Source organism: Empidonax traillii, unplaced genomic scaffold, assembly GCF_003031625.1.
Source record: "Empidonax traillii isolate 1590-97213 ecotype Southwest subspecies unplaced genomic scaffold, ASM303162v1 scaffold43:size1863611, whole genome shotgun sequence".
NCBI classification, from domain to species: domain Eukaryota; kingdom Metazoa; phylum Chordata; class Aves; order Passeriformes; family Tyrannidae; genus Empidonax; species Empidonax traillii.
The window spans coordinates 711,881-730,632 of record NW_020955236.1 but is presented as its reverse complement, the minus strand read 5'-3'; the positions used below and the strand labels follow the sequence as shown (position 1 = coordinate 730,632).

Genomic DNA, 18,752 nt, shown 5'->3' with positions numbered 1-18,752 from the left:
AGAGTCTTTCTGCTGTACGTTCTGCAACCGGACTTGTCTATCTCGCATTGGCCTTTTTAGCCATCAGCGCGCTTGTAGCAAGCGTGGGTAGAGCCCTTCTCAAATCTTCGTTCGCAAAGCCTAGCCATGATGACTTATCATGGAGCACCCAAGTGGTGATATCCCACCTTCCATGATGGCATCCACTTGACGTCCGTCCATCCAGATCCCTGATCCATGTGTGCTCTTCCCTCATTGCTGTGTTATTCACTGCATTTGTACTGTCCTAATTTCCAAGTGTACACACTGGTCTTGTTAGCAGCTTCTGACCAGGGCATCGATGCTGGAGGCTGTTCCAGCTCTCCTGGTGTCGGGGGCAGCTCCGTTCATGTCCCACCTTGTGGTTTTGCCAACCTTTAGATGCCCTCCTTAGGGAGTAGGAGACGACATGAGAGGAGCTTTGATGCAACACTTGAGTATTATCTGCTGTCCAGGCAATTTTTGAGGATGGAATAGACTTAAATTTCAAACAGAGCGATTTAAGATAGAAACTGCATAAAGCAACCTAATAATTCCAGAGAGCAGAGTTTCAGCCCGGAATAGGGGTCCCCGGATCCCCGCTGTGAGGTGGCGGGAGCTGTGTATGCCCAGAGAGGCGCAGGAGGGAGGAGGTGCTGGCGGGGTCGGTGGCCGGTCAGACCGGAGGGGACGGGCGTTCCGGGAGGGTCCAGGCCGGACCCTTCCCCGGTCCGGCGGGTCCCGCTCGGTCCAGCGCACGTGGCGCGGCCCGGCCGGGGGCTGGGCCTTCCCCGCGGGACCGCCAATCAGAGCGCCGCGTGCCCTCGGCGCGGGCCAATCATCGCCCGGGGAACGCGCGTTCAAACCTCGTTCCCGGGAGCTGCCGCCACCGCGGGCTGACAGGGGGAGGGCGGGCCGCGGCCCCGCGCGCCAATCAGATGCGCGAGGCGGCTGATCGGCAGGCGGTTGGGCCAATGGGGTTGCCAGGGGCAGCGCGGCGTCTCCCCGCGGAGTCCCCGCCGCCGCCGCCGCCAACCGCCCCGCGGGGACAGCGGGGCCCGCCCGGCGCGGGGCTGCGGGGCCGCCGCCGCCATGGCCGGAGGTGCGCGGGGCGGAGCGGAGCGGGGGCGAGCGGAGCGGGAGCGGGGCCAGGGCGCGGCAGGCGCGGGGCGGGGGCCGCTCGGCGCGGAGCATCTCCCCGGCGCGGAAGCTCCTCCCGGGAGGTGCGGGGCGCCGGGGCCGGCGGGACTCCTCCCCCGCGCGGTGTGCGCAGCTCGCCGGGAAGGGGCTGGGCCGCCGCGGCTCGCCCTGCCGCATCCAGCCCTTTAAACATGGCGCAGGCCAGGACGGCCGGGCGATGACCGCGGGCGGCCGCGCCGGACATGGCTCAGGCGCCCACCTTCCCCCCTCGCTCCTAGGGAAGAACATGCCCAAGACCAGGGCGGGCGGCGCGGAGAAGGCGAGCCCCGAGAGCGCCGACAGGAAGGGCCCCGGCCGCCCCCGGGCCGGCGGGGTAAGCAGTGCCCGGGCCTGGGCGGGCGGAACGGGGCGGGCCATTCCCGGGGGTCTCCTGCGCTCTCCGCTGCCCCCGGGGTTGTTGGGAAGGGGCGGGCGGCTGTCCCAGGGGACCGCGGGGCGCCGGCACGCTGGGCCCCTGCAATCATTGAGAAATCAGGTAACTTTATGTAGAACCGGGGTCTTCCCGTGCTTCCCCTGCGAGCAGCCAGGCCCAGCCCCGGCATTCCCTCCGTGCCATCTCCCCCGTCCTGCAGTTCTGTCACAGGCAGCTGGCAGGGGCTTGGATGGTCGCTTTGCGTTTAACGCCCAATAGAGATTATTGTGGCTGTTGCATTAAAGCCCCAGAGCCGCTCAGAGCCCTTCGTGTGCTCTGCTGTGCTGGGAGAATCTCTGCTCTCCAGAGTCTCCAGCCTGGCACAGACAAAGACGTGGCAGCCGCCTCTCGGTAGCGCCCGGAGCGCAGCTGGGCAGGGAGGGAGCTGGGAACGAGGGGAGGAAGCTGCGCTGGGAAAATAATTGTTGCTTTCCTGCGTGTTCAAAGCCTGAAGGCTCAGCTGGCAGGTGGACGCTGCACTTGGTTGCTCCGGCCTTTCTCCCAAAATGCCCGTGTTTGAACTCCTCACTAAATCTCGAGAACTTTGCAGCACAGGGTTCGTTGCTTGCAGTGGTTAAAATGCAGTGTTTTCGTAGTGTTTTGTGCTTCAAAGTCCTGGTTTTTTAATAAGCAGGGTTTGTCCTTCATAGGCCTTTCAGAAATGTTGGGGGTCAGGGTGTGTCCACCTCACTTGCTTTTTATCACGCTGTTCTCTGTAATCCTAATCTTCAGTAAAATTTGTTCGGGGAGTAAGATTCGAGCCTTTATCTGGCCTTATTTTGTGTGTCAGTCATGTGCACATGAAGTTTGCTATTCGTGATTAATTTAATTATTAAAATTATCCTATGTGTTGTGTGCTCTGTTTACTCTTTCAGTGTTTGTGTGCCCAGGTATTTGGAGTATTTGTTTAGTCTTCCATATTTGAGTTATTCCTTTTAACTAATGGGATCCATTGTTCCTTACTTTCCTAGAGAAATGGATGCATTTTTTTTTGTTGTTTTCACTGGCTTTTACACTTTATTTTGTGACTAATAGTGGCTAAATAGATAGCACTGTTTCTCTCCCGGGCTTCCCTGAGAGGTGTCACTCAAGCTGGAGTGTAAAACTCATTCCTGTTTTCTGTGCTGCTCAGCAGAGCCTGTAAAAGTGCAGTAACATTTGACACCTCCTGAGAGGAGCTGGAAGCTCCCAGGCTCTGAGGGATTCTCTGAGGGGTCTGGACTGGCCTTGGGCAGTTTTTGCTGCCTTCTCTGTATTTTGGTTGGCTTACACTCCCTGAGCCTCCTTCCTCCAGAGGAGCTCGGGTTGGTTTTTTTTTTAGCACCAGAGTTCGTGCTGCGAAACACAGGGTGGAGGCTGGAGTTAGTTCTGACTACCTCATCCTGCCACATTTCATCTGAAAGCTCTCTCAGACTGAGAGTTTGCACTGGTGAGGTTCTCACAGTGCTCACCACCGTTCTATTTTCACTCAGAAACAGCAACTGCAGCACTAAAGCAGCATAATTTGCACCAGCACAGTCAGCTGTTGGCCCTGCGCTCTGCAGAGTGCTGTGGATGCCAAGCTGAAGCTCCTGCAGCCTCTGTGATGTGCTGATTTCTGTGTGGGTCTGTTTTAGGAGAATGTGTTTCTTGGCCAATCCAAAATCTACAGCTACCTGAACCCTAACAAAGGTCCCGGTGCTCGGCCCCCGCTGCAAGAGGAGAACTCGGTCATGTATCACGAGGGGAAATGTCAGGGCAAAACACTCAAGGAAACCTTCAGGAGAGGAGCTGGTAAGATTGATTTTGGGATTCTTATCTTGTTAAATGTGCTCACCCCCTACCCACAATTTGAAACTGTTAATACCCAGTGAATGAGGCTGGGCAGCTCCCTGGGCCCAGCAGCTTTCCCAGAATTCCATTGCCAACTCTATTGGCAAACTGGGACTCCACAAAGATGGGTGTGCCCTGATCTTTCTCAAAACTTCACTCATAGGTTTACCAGGCAATTTTTCCTTCTGTTTTTTGTCTGGACGTGTTTCTTTTGTCTGGATATAAAAACCTAACATTTGTGTTGTGAATATGCCCCAATTTCCCTGCAATTTTATTACTTTGCTTCTTTGGGTCAGTGCTTGGAGTTTGTCTAATTTCTGGGGGATCTGCTTTATTAACTAAAACTGGCTTATTCTGTAATTTGACTAATTTATAGAAAGTCATATTAGGTATGAGGTTGAAGTGCTGGTAGAAGACACAAAAATTGTCAAATTTTTAGGAAGAAATAAAAGCAGTGGGAAGGAGGAGCACAGAGTGTGAATGCTGAGTGCCAGGGGCTTCACTGTAGTGACTGGAAATGGGAATGATCCATAAGCTTGTGGAGAGGAAGAAAAACTCAGCTGGGCTTGTGTTTAAAGGTGTATTTTTAATAACCTGGGTAATTTGTCAAAACTTTTTGATGCAAATGCCTTGAGCCAGCAGGTGTTGTGAGTCCCTCTCAGCATAGCAAGTGCCAGGTTTGCTGCAGACTCAGGGCCTTTGGCTCCTGATTTGGCTCCCCAGCTTTGACAGGGAAGTGAAGATGGCTTTGGTTGCTCCCTGTGCTGGGGCCTTGCCAGCTGTGCTTCCCTTCTCCAGGGAGATGAAACATCTGGCTCAGCAGATGGGACTGTCCAAGCTGGGCCTTTGCTCTCCATGAAAAGCTGACTCAGCTCTAAGCCCCGCTCACCTGCCTGTGCCCCAGCTGTGTGAGCAGGGGGAGGTGATGTCAGGGGAGGAGCAAAACTGTAAACCCCTGGAATTCACTGCAAGCTCTCTGGTGTAGCTGGCCCTGAGCTCAGAGCCTTCCTTTATTCTCCTGTCAGCAGGAAAAAAGAATGGTGGCAAAACAGTGGAAGGTGCTGTGAAAGCAGAAGAGCAGAAGGAGAAGGAAGGTGGCTGCAATCCTTCGGTGCCCTCTGACCAAAAACAAGAAAGCCCAGAAGCTCAGAAGCCCCCCCTGCCTGCAGACTGTGCTGAGGAGGCCAAGGCAAAGCCAGCTCAGAAGAAGATGGTAAAAGCAAAACGTGGACCAAGGAAAAAGTAAGTGACCTGTCGAATTGTAAAAGAAGAGCACCTGGGTTTTTTTTTGGAATATTGGACTTAAAACCCCCACAAAATCGCATCCAAGTATTGATCTGCCTTGCAGAGAACTTGTTTTTTGTGATAGCAAGGTCAGGGTATTTTATCAGCAGTGAAATACTTGCTGATCACCTGTGGAAAAAGAAATTAATGAGCCATTAAGCCCTACTTTTCTGGGGACAAATGGGGATGTATCTTGTCAGAAACAGAGCGGTTGGAGGCTTCCTGGCTGAGCTGATCCTCTTTCTCGTGGCATCAGAGCAGTGTGACCTGACATTAATGAATTCCTTGCCAAGCAGTTTTCATGACCTACATTTTCGAGTGCCTTCTGGCAAGGCACACAGGGGGCTCCAGACTTGTGCTGTGACCTTCAGTTGATTTCCAATGGCATCTCATTTTTGTTGTTATTAGTACTGGAGCAGGGGAAATAGTGTGGGGGGAAAAAAGGGGATGTAGCTTTGGTTGAAGAGTACTGATAACAACCACTGATTCATCTTGGCCACCCTTCGGCATACCAAGCTGAAAATACAAATTTCTTGCACACACCTCTGTCCTAGAGGTGTGACTTCACAAATAGTCTGAAAAGTGTGTGTGTTCTCTCTCTTTCTTACCCCTTAGAACGCAAGGAAGGCCACCAAACCGAAAAGTGACAGATTATTACCCAGTCAGGAGGAGTTCTAGGAAGAGCAAATCTGAATTGGAGGTAGGGCCTCTTGTTTAAGTGACATTGCTCCTAACGTGGCTGGTTAGCCGCAGATTTGAGGAAGTGTGTAAATATCTGTGAATGGTTTCCATTCCAAATACAAATAACACTGTGCACTGGAAGTACATGCTTAAAATTTGGAAATGCTGGTCCAGCTCTAGGACAGAATGCAGCTGTTTAAGCAGAAATCTGTGTCTCTGCCATTCAGTTCTGCTGGAAATATGGGATGGTCTGGGACAATGGGTGTCACTGGCTGGTAATACCTTTCAGCTCTAGAACACACTACAGAAGTTGTGGTTTTGTTTGTTCTTGTTTCTTCTACAGACTGAGGAGAGGAGGAAAATAGATGAGCTGATTACAAGTGGGAAAGAAGAAGGAATGAAGGTAAATGCAGTGCCAGCCAACAACTGCTCTTAGTCTGTACAGCCCATTGCTGTGGGGTTTGTCTGGCTCTTGGTGTGATGGCTTGCACTGGTTTTCCTCCCACTGCTGTCCAGTCCAGTTAAGGAGACCAAGAGCTTACACTTGGGTTGTTCTGATCAGCCCTTTTAGAATTCAAAGCAGGAATGGCCCCTGGAAGTGCAGGAGAGCTGTGATTCTTGAAAAGCAGCAACCTGTAGATAAAGCTTGTCACATCTGTGACAGCCACATAGGACTTTCTTTGAGGTTGTCCAATTTACAGGGGGAGGCAGGAATACTATACTGGTGGCTGATAAATGTAATTTTTGTAATCACTCTTACTGTTCCTTTAACTTTCTAACCTGTGTGTGCTGACATCCACCTGAAATGGAGAAGTTCACTGGGAGTTTAAGTGGAAAACCAGACACCCAGAAAAGAGTTAGGGTTTATTTAAAGTAACTCTTATTTCTCTGATTAGAAGCCTTTGTGTCACACTACCTGGCAGCCTGGGTGTATCCCAAACTCATCCTGTGTTTCTTCCACAGTGTCAGGCAGCTGCTACAGCTTTGTCTGCAGTTCACACAAATTCCCTTTGACAGCATTTTCTAGTGACAAATCCCTCATTTCTCGGTAAATCAGCCTATCTGCAGTCACGTAAATACCTTCTAATTTCCCAGCTGATTTGCTTTTCAACTCTCCAGATCGATTACATCGATGGCAAGGGCAGGGGAGTCATTGCTACGAAACATTTCACTCGTGGGGAGTTTGTGGTGGAATATCACGGGGACCTCCTGGAGATCACGGACGCCAAGAAACGGGAGGCTGTGTACGCTCAGGATCCATCCACGGGCTGCTACATGTACTACTTCCAGTACCTCAGCAAAACCTACTGGTAAGCTCCTCTTCCTTCAAGCTCCCAGGGGCTTTGGGTGCTACTCAACCTTTTTTTGTTTTCATGCCAGTGTTGTGTTTTTAATGGGAACCGGGAATTATTGAATCTTTCGGATCTCTGATCCACGGGCCGAGAGCGCCTTCCCCATCTGGGCTGATGGGTGACTCGGAGCGCTGTTCCCTGGAGTGCAGCACAAGCACATGGAGAGCTGCATCTGTTTGGATGAGACTTCCAGCCCTGCTTATTCTCTTCTAAACTCGACTCCTTTTTCTGAGTTGCAAGGATTCGCTTTGAAATGCCCGATGGACAAACTGTCTGGAAGAGAAACATTTCCTTCAGGTGTCTCTGACTGGGTGTCCTTGTTCCCCCAGCACCTGACACATCCCCTCCAGCTCCATGCTCTATCATATCTGCTGGTTTTTTTGCCCCAAACTCCATGTCTCTAATTACTCTGCATACATTCTTTCCTCCTTGGCTGATCCTGCTGGATACTGGAGCGTGGGTCACTTAACCAGGTCTCTGGAATTTGGGCATGTAGTATTTAGGCATTCTCAGCCTTCCTTTTGCTGATTTACTTTTGCTGGTTTAGTCAGTAAATAGCCTTAGCCTGGAGACAGCTTTCCTGAGGGGAGGATATTTGAGGTATCCAGCCTTTCTGGTGGTGTCTTACATCTGGATTCAACTATTCCTGAAAAGAGGAGCTCAAACAGTCTGAAGCTTTCAGTCTTGTGCTAAATTAAAAATCTCCCAGATTGTTTTAGTTTCCCTGCTTTGCCATGTTTATTGGTCTGTAATGTTCTTCCTCTCCTTCATTTTCCAAGCCTTGTGTGGATTCCTCATTCTCCATCCTGTTTGCACTCGGGTTTTGCTCCACAGAAACCGTTCTTGTCCTTTCAGTGTCGATGCTACAAAGGAAACGAATCGCCTGGGAAGGCTCATTAATCACAGCAAATGTGGCAACTGCCAGACCAAGCTCCATGACATCGATGGTGTTCCTCATCTCATCCTCATCGCTTCCAGGGACATTAAAGCAGGGGAAGAGCTCTTGTACGACTATGGGGACAGGAGCAAAGCTTCCATTGAAGCTCATCCGTGGCTGAAACACTAATTCATCTTCTTTGCTTTGGTTTGTTTTTTTTTTTTCCTGGACTGAGTGTTCTCCAAGGAGTCTGGATTTCCTTCTCCTGCCCTCGCTCCCCTCAGCTTTCCGATGGACTGCTCCTGATCTTCCGAGCTCCTTTTTGCTTTGCAGTGTTTAAACACCTCTTACACTTTTCCAGACAGGCTTCAATAATCGAGCTTAGATTGCCAAAACTTTTGTATCACCACAAAAGGAAACCCTCCCTAAAATCTGAATGCTTCTTGCCCAGTGACCGGTGCCACTTGAGCAGTCAGAGACTGGCACAGAAACTTTCAATCCCTGGGGTTGTGCGGCTGCTTTCGCGAGGAACTCTCCTGCTCCGCTTTGGGGCGATGAACTGGCCGATAGCTCTGATAGCAGAAGCGCTTCTGCACTCTGCTCATGGCCTGACTGCCTGTCACGCTGCTGTCCCCAGCCCAGTGCTGACAGGCTTCCCTGACATGGATGCTCCTGTCACTCTCCAGTAATTTGGGGTAGGAATCCAGTTTTCCCGGTGTCGTATAATCTGTTGGCAATGAACTTTAAATGCACTGGCACTGAGGGGGGTGGGGAAAAAGGATGGTCAGATTGGCTGCTTTCTTTGGAGAAATGACTCCCAGCCAAATGAGGATGGATTGGGATAGACTGGGTGGATGCTGAGTACAAATGTGAAGGTAGAGCTTCACGGTGAGAATCAATGTTTGACGTTACTTATTTTCTAAAATTTAAGAAGGTACCTTTTTATATCGATGGCTGATTGTTGGAGGTGTCTCCCAGAAGATTTTAAAGAAGTAAAAGCTCTCTCCAAAAATTTTTATATTACCTTCCTATGCTAGTTTAGCCACATCAGAAGCTATTTATTTACTGTGAATGCTTGAAGTAGAGCGTAGCGGTTCCAAAAATAGGAGTCCTCTTCACCTGCAGCTTCAGAGTGTAACAATGGAGCTCGTGCAGGGAAGAAAGCAGATTCCTTATTGCCTGGTCCTGTAGGTCTGTCCAGCGTGGTCTGGTCCCACTGTGTTACATGGGAGTCAAGCACTTGGCATCTCATGGCCGTTTGGAATGTTCCTGTTGGAGAATCTGGGATATAGGCAGGCAATACGATGCAGGTCCTTTATGTTAAAGATGATTTCTTACCAGTTGGAATTTTTGCCAAGGCAGGCTTGGCACGTGTGTAGATGAAAAATGGCTGTGAGCCATCAGCCACGCTTGCTGCTGGAAGATGTCAGCAAGGAATCTGTGGCTGTGTTAATGTCTCCTGTTCCTCATGTCTTGAAGGCTGCTGCTGTTCCGGCTGAATGCCCTCTAGGACAATCTCGTGCTTGCCTATGTGATAGGTCGGATAGCAACAACATCCTGGTTGTGTGCTCCAGCAGCAAGAGAGGTGGCTTAGTGATGTATTTTTTAAATTAAAAACTTGAAGACAATGTCTGTGTAAAATAAAGAATATATTTATTATTGATGAAGTGGCTGCTATACTACCTGTCTCCATTGCAGTTGATGAGCATTGGAAAGCAAGCTGTGAAAATCATTAGCTGTGATGAAATGCTTGATATTTACTGCTTAACACGAGGCAAACTCGGCAGAGCCTGCCTGGGTGTGTTCACAGCTCTGAAGAAGTAACTGGAGACCTGTTCCCTTCCCTGTGCTGAGTTTCAGGTAAGATAAGGCCAACTTAGCTGAGTTGGCAGTGATTTTTTTTTTCTCTGGTCTCAGTAGCAGAGACCTCAGCAGCGTGTACAGTATCCCCTTAAACTAGAGCACTTCCCTGAAGATTGGAGTCAAATTATTCTTTTGGGGTTATTTTATTTAAATATTTACTTGTCCTTTATCAGGTGGAATAGCTTAAAACCTCTGTTCTTCAGCATCACTTGTGTAAACAAAAAGGGGAAAGATCTCCCTGTTTTACGTAAAAACAAAGTTGTCTTCTCTGAAAGGCTTAACTGGTCATGGAGTAGCACTGGGTCAGATGGAAATAAAGCTGATGTTGCACTGCATGTGTATCCTTGACTTTCCTAGGAGCTGAGGTATCAATGGATTTCTCACAGAAACTGCCACTTGCATGTTTATCTCTGTCCCTGTTAGGAAGGTTTCATCTTCTAATATAAGTAAAGCACTTCCCAGGGAAAGGTGCCCTTGGGTTGGGAGCTAAACTGCCCTTTGTAAAGGAGACTGGAAAGTACATTCCTGGATAAACCCCAGGAGGATGGAGTTCAGAGCACATCTCTTTTCACCCTAGAGGTGTATCCTGGCTGCTGTTAATTTGTGATTCTTTCTTAATTTCAAGCACAAAGCTTGTGCTCAGGCAATGCAGTGATTCCTTCCCTGCTTCACCAAATACATCCTGAGGGCATGGCTGAGATTGGGATTTTGAAGATGGCAAAATGACTTGAGCAGTTGATGCCCTGCCTGACCCAGCTGGCTGAGGTCAGAGCAATGTGCTGGTGCCTCCTCATGCCCAGGGACTTTGAGGGGAGGCTGCAGCTCTGCCTTCTGCTCAGCCACCCTCACACTGCAGCTGTGGGAAATGGCCTATATTGCTCATGCTGCCAGTGTGTGAGAGGCAATCAAAAGACTTCAGAGACTTCTGAAGAGAGTGAGATCAGAGTTTGATCCCTGTCACTGCTCCTTTTATGTCTGCTCAGGCTTTTCTGCTCTGGGTATTCTCCCTTTCTAAATGGGGAATCTAATTGGAGTCTTTCAAGCTTTCCCACTCCTTTGCCCTAAATCCTTCCACTGGTGCTCAGTCTCATTCCTGGGGCCAACACCCAGCTTGTGGCAGCTGATGGGAAGAAAAGAGCTCGTGTAAAACCCATCTGCCTTCCCCAGGAGCCCTTCAGCTGTCAGGAATGAGGGGTTTGCTGCATCTGTTCCAGCCTGAGCATTCCTGCACCTCCTCCATCCTTCCTGTGGGCAGAGCAGCTTTCCTTCCCTTGCTGGGCTCTCCTCTCCACTCTCCTTCATCTCAACCCCAACCAGCCCCTTGGGAATGCCACGTGTCTCTTAAATATCATCTTCATCTTGCAGAATCCCTTGGGCTGAGTGCTTGGATAGCTGGACAGGGGAAATGTGTTATTGTACCGATCACCACAGGCTCTTTTAATAAGAATAAACCCCACCTGTGTATAAAGATTTATTTTCTACGTGTGGGGAATGTCTGACAGGAATCTAAGAAATACAAAAAGTGTCTGTTTTAAACAGTTTCTGAGAAAACAGAGTAGAAACTATCCTGAAGGATTATTATACAACACAGTTTTGATGAGATTGCTCCTTCGCTGCAGTGGGAGTGGTGCTGCTGCTCCCAGCCCTTGTCTCCTCCCTCATCAGGGCCGTGCTCAGCGGGAGTCCTTGAGGATGCTCATTTTCCATGTTTAAAAGAAAACCTAAAAAAAAGGCAACAAGAGAAAGGAAACAGTGATGTCCAAGTGGACAAGCAGCCGGGAATGCTGGGAGGGGGCTGTGTCAACGTGCTCTGCTCTTGTGGGGAACTTTAGGGCCAGGGCCTGAGCTCATGGGTGCTGTGGAGAGTGAACACAAACCTGCAGGGCGACTGTGTTCCCACAGCACAGGCTGAGGTGCTGGCAGGGGAGGCAAACAGTGCATTGCTTTGCTCTGAAATACTTGTTTTTCCTAAAAAGAAGTGACTCCCTGCTTGCCTGGGTGGAGGTTCCCTTCCTGTGGAGTGCTTTTTCCACAGGAAAAGATTTCCTTATCAGGTTTGTAACATTACAGGGGGAGCAGGAGAAAACAATCTCCAGCCAACCAGGCTAGAGTTCAGCATCCATGCCTGCATTCCCTGTGGGTGAGGGTGCCACGTTCTCCCAGATTGTGCCCAAAAAGCTACAGACAAACTTACAGCCGTTTGATGATTGTCCTCTCCTCCCTGTCCTTGCTGGTGCCGGCGCTGCTGCCACCGCTTTCTTTTTCCAGTTCTTCAGTTTGGTCCTTTCTCTGGGAGATGATCCCACTGGGAAAAGAAAGGGGTTTGTTTATGTTTCATGGCTTTGTGCACAGTGACAGCGTGTTCATGTTAACCCCTGGAGCTGGGACATGGATGAATGGGAGTTCACAGGCCAGGGGTGGCAGCCCAGCCTCTTCCTCGTAATGAATGGAAAATAAGGAATTGTTATCCCTAAGGATTGCAGTGAGGCTGTGCTTTAGTGGGAACACTGAAGTAACAAGCTGACTTTTCCACAGGAGAACAATGGCAAATCCTGATGGGGGTGAAAGGGATGTGGAATTACAGGTTGGATGTGTAGAGAGGTCCAGGGATAACAGGAGGGTGCAGACACACAAGGTGAATTCCTGCATGGATCTGTGGTACCTTCAGTGCAGCCACCGAGGCTGGGAACACATGGGATATTCCCAGCTCCCTGCAGGGCAGGTGCCTGTTCCTCTTTCCACCCTACAGAGGAGAGAAGAAAGGCTTTGCCTCAGCTCTCAATTCTGTCATCCCACTTAGCTCTTCCTGCAGTCCACAAGTTGTAACCTCCTACTTCAGCTTTACCAAAGGAGTTTTCCCTGCTTGGAACCAGGTTGGACTTTCCCAGCCTGCACACTCAGTGTTTTCCCAGCCTGCCAGTCACTGTCCTGAGCTGACCTCATCTGCTGGGAGGAAAGTGGATCAAACCTGTGCCTGCAGGAGCCAAGGGCTGGGAGCAGCCAAACAACCCTCGCTGGGTTTGGAAACACCAACAGGGAGCATCCAGAAACTGCTGTGACATCAGGAATGAGGTAATGCTGAGGCAGATTCTCCTCCTGGAGAAACAGGACTAGGAGCTGTTTGGGGACGCTGCAGAGGTGTAATATCTGCACAACTTCTACCCAGAGATCACCATGAAAACTGCAATCCCCAAACGCCAGCAGTGAGTGGGAGCCAGTCCTTGGGGGGTGTTTGGTACCTTGTGCTAAACTGAGCTTATTTCCAATATACACAAGGCATTTTAGACCATCTATTTATCCCCTTCCCCTGCACAGCTCCTCTTTATGGCTGTGCAATTACAATTAGAATTGTACTCTACAAGGAGATAACCTCATAAATTACTAGAACTGAAAAGCAGCCCTGACACACTCAGTGCACGGCACTGTGACTGAAACCACTCAAAACCTGAAACCATCCCCACTGCTAATTTTTAACTTGGCCTGTACTAAGCTATGGAACAGCTGGGAAATCAAAGCAAGAAGCCATTTCAGTGGCTGCACAGCAAGGATCCAGCTGAGCTGGGGAAGTGCTGTCAGGCAGTTTGTAAATTCTTGGATGTAACCTTTAACTTCCTGGCTTCACCTGCCTGTTGCAGAGGAGACAAAGGGCAGGCTCGCTGTATCCAGGAGGCTGTTATTGAGGTATCTCAACTGAAATCTGCTGTGCTTGTTTTGTGTCTAGATTAGGAAGTAGTTTCTTGCTCCAAAGAGTTTATAACCTAATCTGAGGAGGGGCAAAAGGCTTGGGGAGAGCAGCCCTGGGGGTGAATGAATTTGTAGCACCAAGAGCGAGGCCCTTCCCTCATCCCACCCTTGGCTCACACAGGTTCTCCCAGGCTGGTCTCTTTGAGAAGGACCAAACCCTCCTCCCAAAGCACTTGTTGTGCACCGTTCAAGTGCCTCTGCTGTCAGCCCTAACCCCCCCAGCTTCTCTTGAATGATGAAAAAGCTCATGTTCTGTCCCTAGAGCAGTCCATACCCTGTGGGAGTGCAGGACTGGATATCAGGCAGTGTCCCCACACTGCAGGAAGAAGGAAACTTTGCCTCAGGCTGAGCTGGGAAGGCCCCTGTGCTCTTTGGGGGTGGCTTTGGACACTGTGTGTGCAACTGCCCAGGAACCCACGGGATGAGGAGTGAGAGTAACTGTGCTTTAGGAACTCTGAGGAACTCTGAGAACTGTGCAGAGCAAAAGGGAGTTCAGTTTTAAAATTATGTTGTATAGAGACTTCATTGTTTCCCTCTTTTCCTTCCAATGCTTTTGGGAGCGGAGGTGTCTCTTACAGGCCTGGCCCGAACCTGCCACACTCTCATCTGATAAGCTCCCCAGACAAGAAGTAATTAATTGTTATTAGTAGTTATTAGTCCTCGCTGCCTTCATGCTGTACCTCTTATAGCACTGTAGCTCCTCTTGCACCACCAGAAGCTGAGCTTTCAGCTGGTTTCTCTCTTGCAACACATCTCTGAGCTCCTGCAGCGTGAATCGAGGCCGGTTGGGATCTGTGAGGTCGATCACCATTTTATCTGGTCCAAGGCTGACCTGGAAAAGAAACAGTGGTGGTCATGATCTCATAACCTCTCAAAACCATGGAGTGATTTGTAGGACTAGTACAAGTTGATCACAATCCTGATGTTTTTCCAAGCAGTTATTTATAGTTCTTCATATTCCTTTTGTATTCCCTTGGTGACTGCATTTCCAGTCCCAACTGTGACAGGCTCTGACCACAGCTAAAAGCAAAGTCTCTGTCCCAAAGTGACTGCAATTTACTTTGCCAAGAAGCTGCTTTTATCAGCTTTTCTGATGATGGGAGAGGCCAAGCAACCCAACGTCACATCTGTGGCAGAGATAGGTGAGAACTGGATTCTCCTTTCCTAACGTAAGACCCTTGTGGTAATGGCTTTTTTTGGTCCCGGTTTCCCTCGCACAGAGTAACAAAGCTCCAGCGTCTCCTCAAATGGCAAACCGGCCTCTGTGGGGCCGGTGCTGTGTGAGAACTGAACACGGTGGGTTTGTACTCGGTGAACTCTGTGAACATCTGAACAGCTCTGCTGGCACCGCACGTTGCTGAGATAAAGCGGTGAAACGGGAGCGAGGGATGCGCAGCACCGTGACCTGGAACTCCCCACGGGAAGGGCTCCATGGCCAAAGATGGGAAGTGACACTGTGAGACTCGTTCTGCTGCGACAAAAGAGACCACGCGCATCCTCCGGCCCCTCTGGTGTGGATCGGGGCGGGCTCCGCGACCCGCACGAGTCCGGCCCGTGTCCCTGTGCCCCGGCCGGGCCCGCACCCACCTGCGGGGCGCTGCCCGGGGCCGCCGCCGCCCGCAGCTGCTCCAGCTCCCGCCGCAGACTGTCCCGCTCCCGCCGCAGCTGCTCCTCGGCCACGCTGCTCTCGCTCACCAGCGCCTCCAGCATCTCCAGCACCCGCACGATCCTGAACTGCAGCCGCGCGCGGGCGGCGGGGAGCTCGGGCCCGGCGCGGAGCTGCAGCAGGTCCCGGCCCACCACGGCCGAGATGTCGTACACATCGGCGGCCGTCAGCTCGAACGGGCTCTTCTCCAGGGCGCTCTCCGGGCCGCCATCCCCATCCTCCTCCTCCTCGTCCAGCTCCTCCTCCTCCTCCTCCTCCTCCTCCTGCCGGCCCCGCTGCATTCCCGCCGCTCTATCCCTCCCTCCCGCCGGCCCGGGCGGCGCTGCCGCGGGCGGAGCGGCCCCTCCCGCCCCCGCCGGGTCTGTGGCCGCGGCCCGGCCGCGCTTCCCGCCCTGCCCCTTCCCCTGAGGAGGCACCGCCCGCCCGCCGCTGCCGGTAAGGGAAGGGGGCCCCTCGATCGGCCCCGGGAACCGGCACCGAGCCGGTTCCGCAGCGCCCTCCGGGAGCGGGGCTGGGCCGGGGGGACGGGAGGGCTCCGGCCGGGCGGGAGCGGGGAAAGGGGCTGAAATGGAGCCCGGCGGGAGCGGCCGCGGCTGCCCCGGCCCGGAGAACCGGGACAGGAGGGGAGGGGAGAGGCGGCGGCGGCGGGAGCGGGGCTGAGGGGCCTCCTCGGGCTTGGAACGGGCCGGGCAAGGCCCGCGGGCTCCCCGGGGGCGGCTCCGGCCCCCGCCACGGGCCTGCCCCGCCAGGGGCACTCGGACAGCGGCCACGCGGCCGCTTTAGGAACGCTTATCTCATTTGGGGGCATTTTTGAACGAAGGCACAGCACATTGGGGCTCAGCCTGTGCCTGCTCCTGTGAGCACGGACGATTTGTGTCTCCCCCGGCAGGCCATGGCTGACTGGGCCCCCATAGCCAAGGAGTACGACCCGCTCAAGGCCGGCAGCATCGACGGCACCGATGAGGAGCCCCACGACCGGGCCATCTGGCGGGCGATGCTGGCGCGGTACGTGCCCAACAAGGGAGTCACGGGAGATCCTCACCTCACCCTCTTCGTGGCGAGGCTCAACCTTCAGACCACAGAAGAGAAGCTAAAGGAGGTCTTTTCCCGATACGGAGACATCAGGAAGGTCCGTCTGGTTCGGGACCTGGTCACGGGCTTTTCCAAGGGTTACGCCTTCGTTGAGTACAAGGAGGAGCGGGCACTCCTGAAGGCCCACAGAGACGCCAACAGGCTCGTCATCGACCAGCACGAGATCTTTGTAGACTTTGAGCTGGAAAGGACTCTCAAAGGATGGATCCCCCGCAGGCTCGGAGGTGGCTTTGGAGGCAAAAAGGAATCCGGGCAGCTGCGGTTCGGAGGGCGGGACAGACCTTTCCGGAAGCCCATCAATCTGCCGAACGTGAAAAATGATTTCTATGGAGAAGGATCATCGGAGAAAAGGAACTGGAATCGGGAGGGAACGAGGGACTGGAGAACGAGGGACCGGGACCACGAGAGGAGCAGAGACAAGCGCTGGGGGGAGAGGGAGCGCTCGTGGACTTGGGGTGAAGGTGAGAGAGAGAGGGACTCCAGAGAGGAGCGGAGCAGAGGGAGGGACAGGAAGGACAGGGACAGGAAGGACAGGGACAGAGACCGGAGCAGGGAGAGAGAGCCCAAGAAGCAAAGAGATGATGATAAGCACAGATAGGTGACCATGGCTCACTCACTCATTGGAAATACAGGAATAGAATAGCAACGAACTAAAGCTTCTGAGAAATGGGCCCCAGAACAGAAGCTGGTGGGAATGATTTCATTCTCTTGAAGATGCTGGGACAGGTGAGACCTTTGGTCCTTAAGTAGTTCTGCCAGGTGAGAGACAAGCGTGTGACCAGTCCATTTTGTACTCATGGGAGGATGTGGCTCCTTTGTACCCCAGGAATGTGCAGCACAGAGCAGTAAACAGGTCAGAAAGTGCCTCATGTTCCTGATGAGTCCATGGATGTTCCCTGAGGGATGGTGTCATGGGTAAATGTTGCAGCTGCACCCGCTCTGTTCTCTCTGCCAGTGAAGCTCTGCCTGCTCAGGGTTTAAATCCACTCTGGAAAGTGGGTTTGCTGCTGGTTTGGGGAAAGCAGAGGCCAAGCATCTGTTTCAGAGCCAGGATGTCTGTACAGACACACATCTCCTTTGGGGAGCTTACAGTGCTTTCTAGAAAGGGCTCTGTCGTGTTCTTTGTCATCATAAGCCAGACAGATAACATATTTAAACTATATTTTGTAAGCCTTTGGATGGCCCTGTCCTAAACCTTGCCCAGTTTGATGCTGTATTTCCATAAAGAGTTGTACACACACAGATCCATGGGCTGCATTCCCAAGAAGGGCTGGTATTAACTTTTTACAGGTTTAAAAAAAAAAAAAAAGGACACAAGTGTTGCAGAAATAAGTGTTTTTCAGAAATATTTATTAAACTGTTAAAATGATTTACTGTCCAACCAAAAAAAAAAAAAAAATTAAACCAACTCATAAAATGTCCGATCCTGCACTTGGCAGGCAGGATTGTGACACCCCTCACCTGCCACCATCCTGGCCCCTTTTCTAACAGCAGATGTTCCTTGAATACAGAGAACCAAATGACAGATCCAAAATCTTCACAAATGCTTCCCTCTGGGCCACCCTTCCCGATGGCACTTGTGGACTCAGCACTTCCAGCATGACAACGAGTGGTTAATGGCAGCAGGTCGGGAGGAACTAACGAGGTGTTCGAGGTAATGGGCTACAGAGATGAGTGGGGGAAGCTTGTCCTGCTTAGCGCTGTGCTTTGATGTTGCTGCAGATCTGGCCTGACAGTGGTGCCCAGGGCTCTGGGCTGGGCTTTACTGGGCTCTGGGCCGGGCTTTGCTGCACCAGGAGCACGGTTTAGGCTCGGTCTGTGTGGTTCCATTATCCCAGCTCACTGCTCTCAGCTCCTTTCCAAAGGGATGTGCTTACTCTGGCGTTGTTTGTGCTCACTGCACCCCTCCTGGATGTGCCCCATGCCTGGCAGAGACTCCACGGGGTCACTCCCAATTCAGCAGCAGCAGGATGGAACTGACTGTGCTTCTGCTTTTCTCATATGGAAGTGAATGCAGATCTTGGCAACTTAAGTCTCATTAAATTAGGACACTCCCCCCGTTTAAGAATTGCTTTTCACCCCGTGGGGGAAGTGCTGCTGTTCCGTGGGTGTTCCCAAAACACGACCAGGCAAAAGCTCATCTGCCCAATTCCTGTGTCAGCCACTGCTGTCACTGTCTAATGCAGGTGTCTCCTGTAAGGCCACGTGTCCCCCCTGCCCGAGCTGCAGGAGCACCAGGGGGGAACAGTAAACACCTTCCCTGCCTAGAACACATGGAAGATCTGTGTTTGGAATGAAGCAGCTGCAGTCAGGAGCAGAGCAGCACAGAGCCCACGCTGCAGGGAACAGTTCCCTGTCAGGCTTTCACTACAGACAGGCTGAGAACCCTTTGCTGTGCTCACACACGTCAAAGAATCCCATCTTGGATCACCCTGTAATAAGAACAACTGGCCTGCCCTAAACCCATCTAGGAGTCCTTCAGCAGCTCCTCCTGCACTCAGTACCTGCAGCTGTTGGAGCACACAGAGACCCCTCAGCCCAGCCCTCGCCCTCTCCCACCTGGAGGGTGCCTGTGGAGTGTGTGGTGCAGGGGGGATGCTCTGACATGGGCTGGACACAAGTTATGCTCTGTGGGGTTTTAGTGTTGTAAGTCTGACCTCAGTCAGACCTGGCTTCTCCCAAGCCCAGCTGCAGAGCAGATTAAATCCCAGCCCCCGGCAGTTGGGCTGGGTGGTGAGTTAAGCCCTGGAACAGGGACTGCCCAGACAGGAA

The 18,752-nt window shown here is 52.0% G+C and overlaps 3 protein-coding genes across 6 annotated transcripts; 2 read left to right on the top strand and 1 right to left on the bottom strand.

Annotated features, from left to right (window-relative positions):
- Nucleotides 1-1,068: 1,068 nt before the first annotated feature.
- KMT5A (lysine methyltransferase 5A) lies at nt 1,069-12,767 on the top strand. Of its 4 annotated transcripts, XM_027878582.1 has the most exons (8): nt 1,069-1,099; nt 1,416-1,510; nt 3,226-3,382; nt 4,447-4,663; nt 5,321-5,405; nt 5,730-5,789; nt 6,506-6,696; nt 7,594-7,919. In XM_027878582.1, the coding sequence occupies exons 1-8, from the start codon at nt 1,090-1,092 to the stop codon at nt 7,802-7,804; spliced, it is 1,026 nt and encodes a 341-aa protein (XP_027734383.1). In that variant the 5' UTR covers nt 1,069-1,089; the 3' UTR covers nt 7,805-7,919. The 4 variants fall into 4 exon arrangements, with proteins under 4 accessions (XP_027734383.1, XP_027734384.1, XP_027734382.1 ...); XM_027878583.1 differs by lacking the exons at nt 1,069-1,099; nt 7,594-7,919 and adding an exon at nt 12,298-12,767 and having other exon boundaries at nt 1,313-1,510; XM_027878581.1 differs by lacking the exon at nt 1,069-1,099 and having other exon boundaries at nt 1,319-1,510; nt 4,450-4,663.
- RILPL2 (Rab interacting lysosomal protein like 2) lies at nt 9,617-15,253 on the bottom strand. The gene is made up of 4 exons (XM_027878601.1): nt 14,810-15,253; nt 13,903-14,054; nt 11,673-11,783; nt 9,617-11,199 (listed from the first exon to the last, which is right to left on the bottom strand). The coding sequence occupies exons 1-4, from the start codon at nt 15,167-15,169 to the stop codon at nt 11,175-11,177; spliced, it is 648 nt and encodes a 215-aa protein (XP_027734402.1). The 5' UTR covers nt 15,170-15,253; the 3' UTR covers nt 9,617-11,174.
- SNRNP35 (small nuclear ribonucleoprotein U11/U12 subunit 35) lies at nt 15,191-17,271 on the top strand. Its single transcript, XM_027878596.1, has 2 exons — nt 15,191-15,323; nt 15,778-17,271. Exon 2 carries the CDS (start codon nt 15,781-15,783, stop codon nt 16,576-16,578), a length of 798 nt encoding a protein of 265 aa, XP_027734397.1. The 5' UTR covers nt 15,191-15,323; nt 15,778-15,780; the 3' UTR covers nt 16,579-17,271.
- Nucleotides 17,272-18,752: the final 1,481 nt, after the last annotated feature.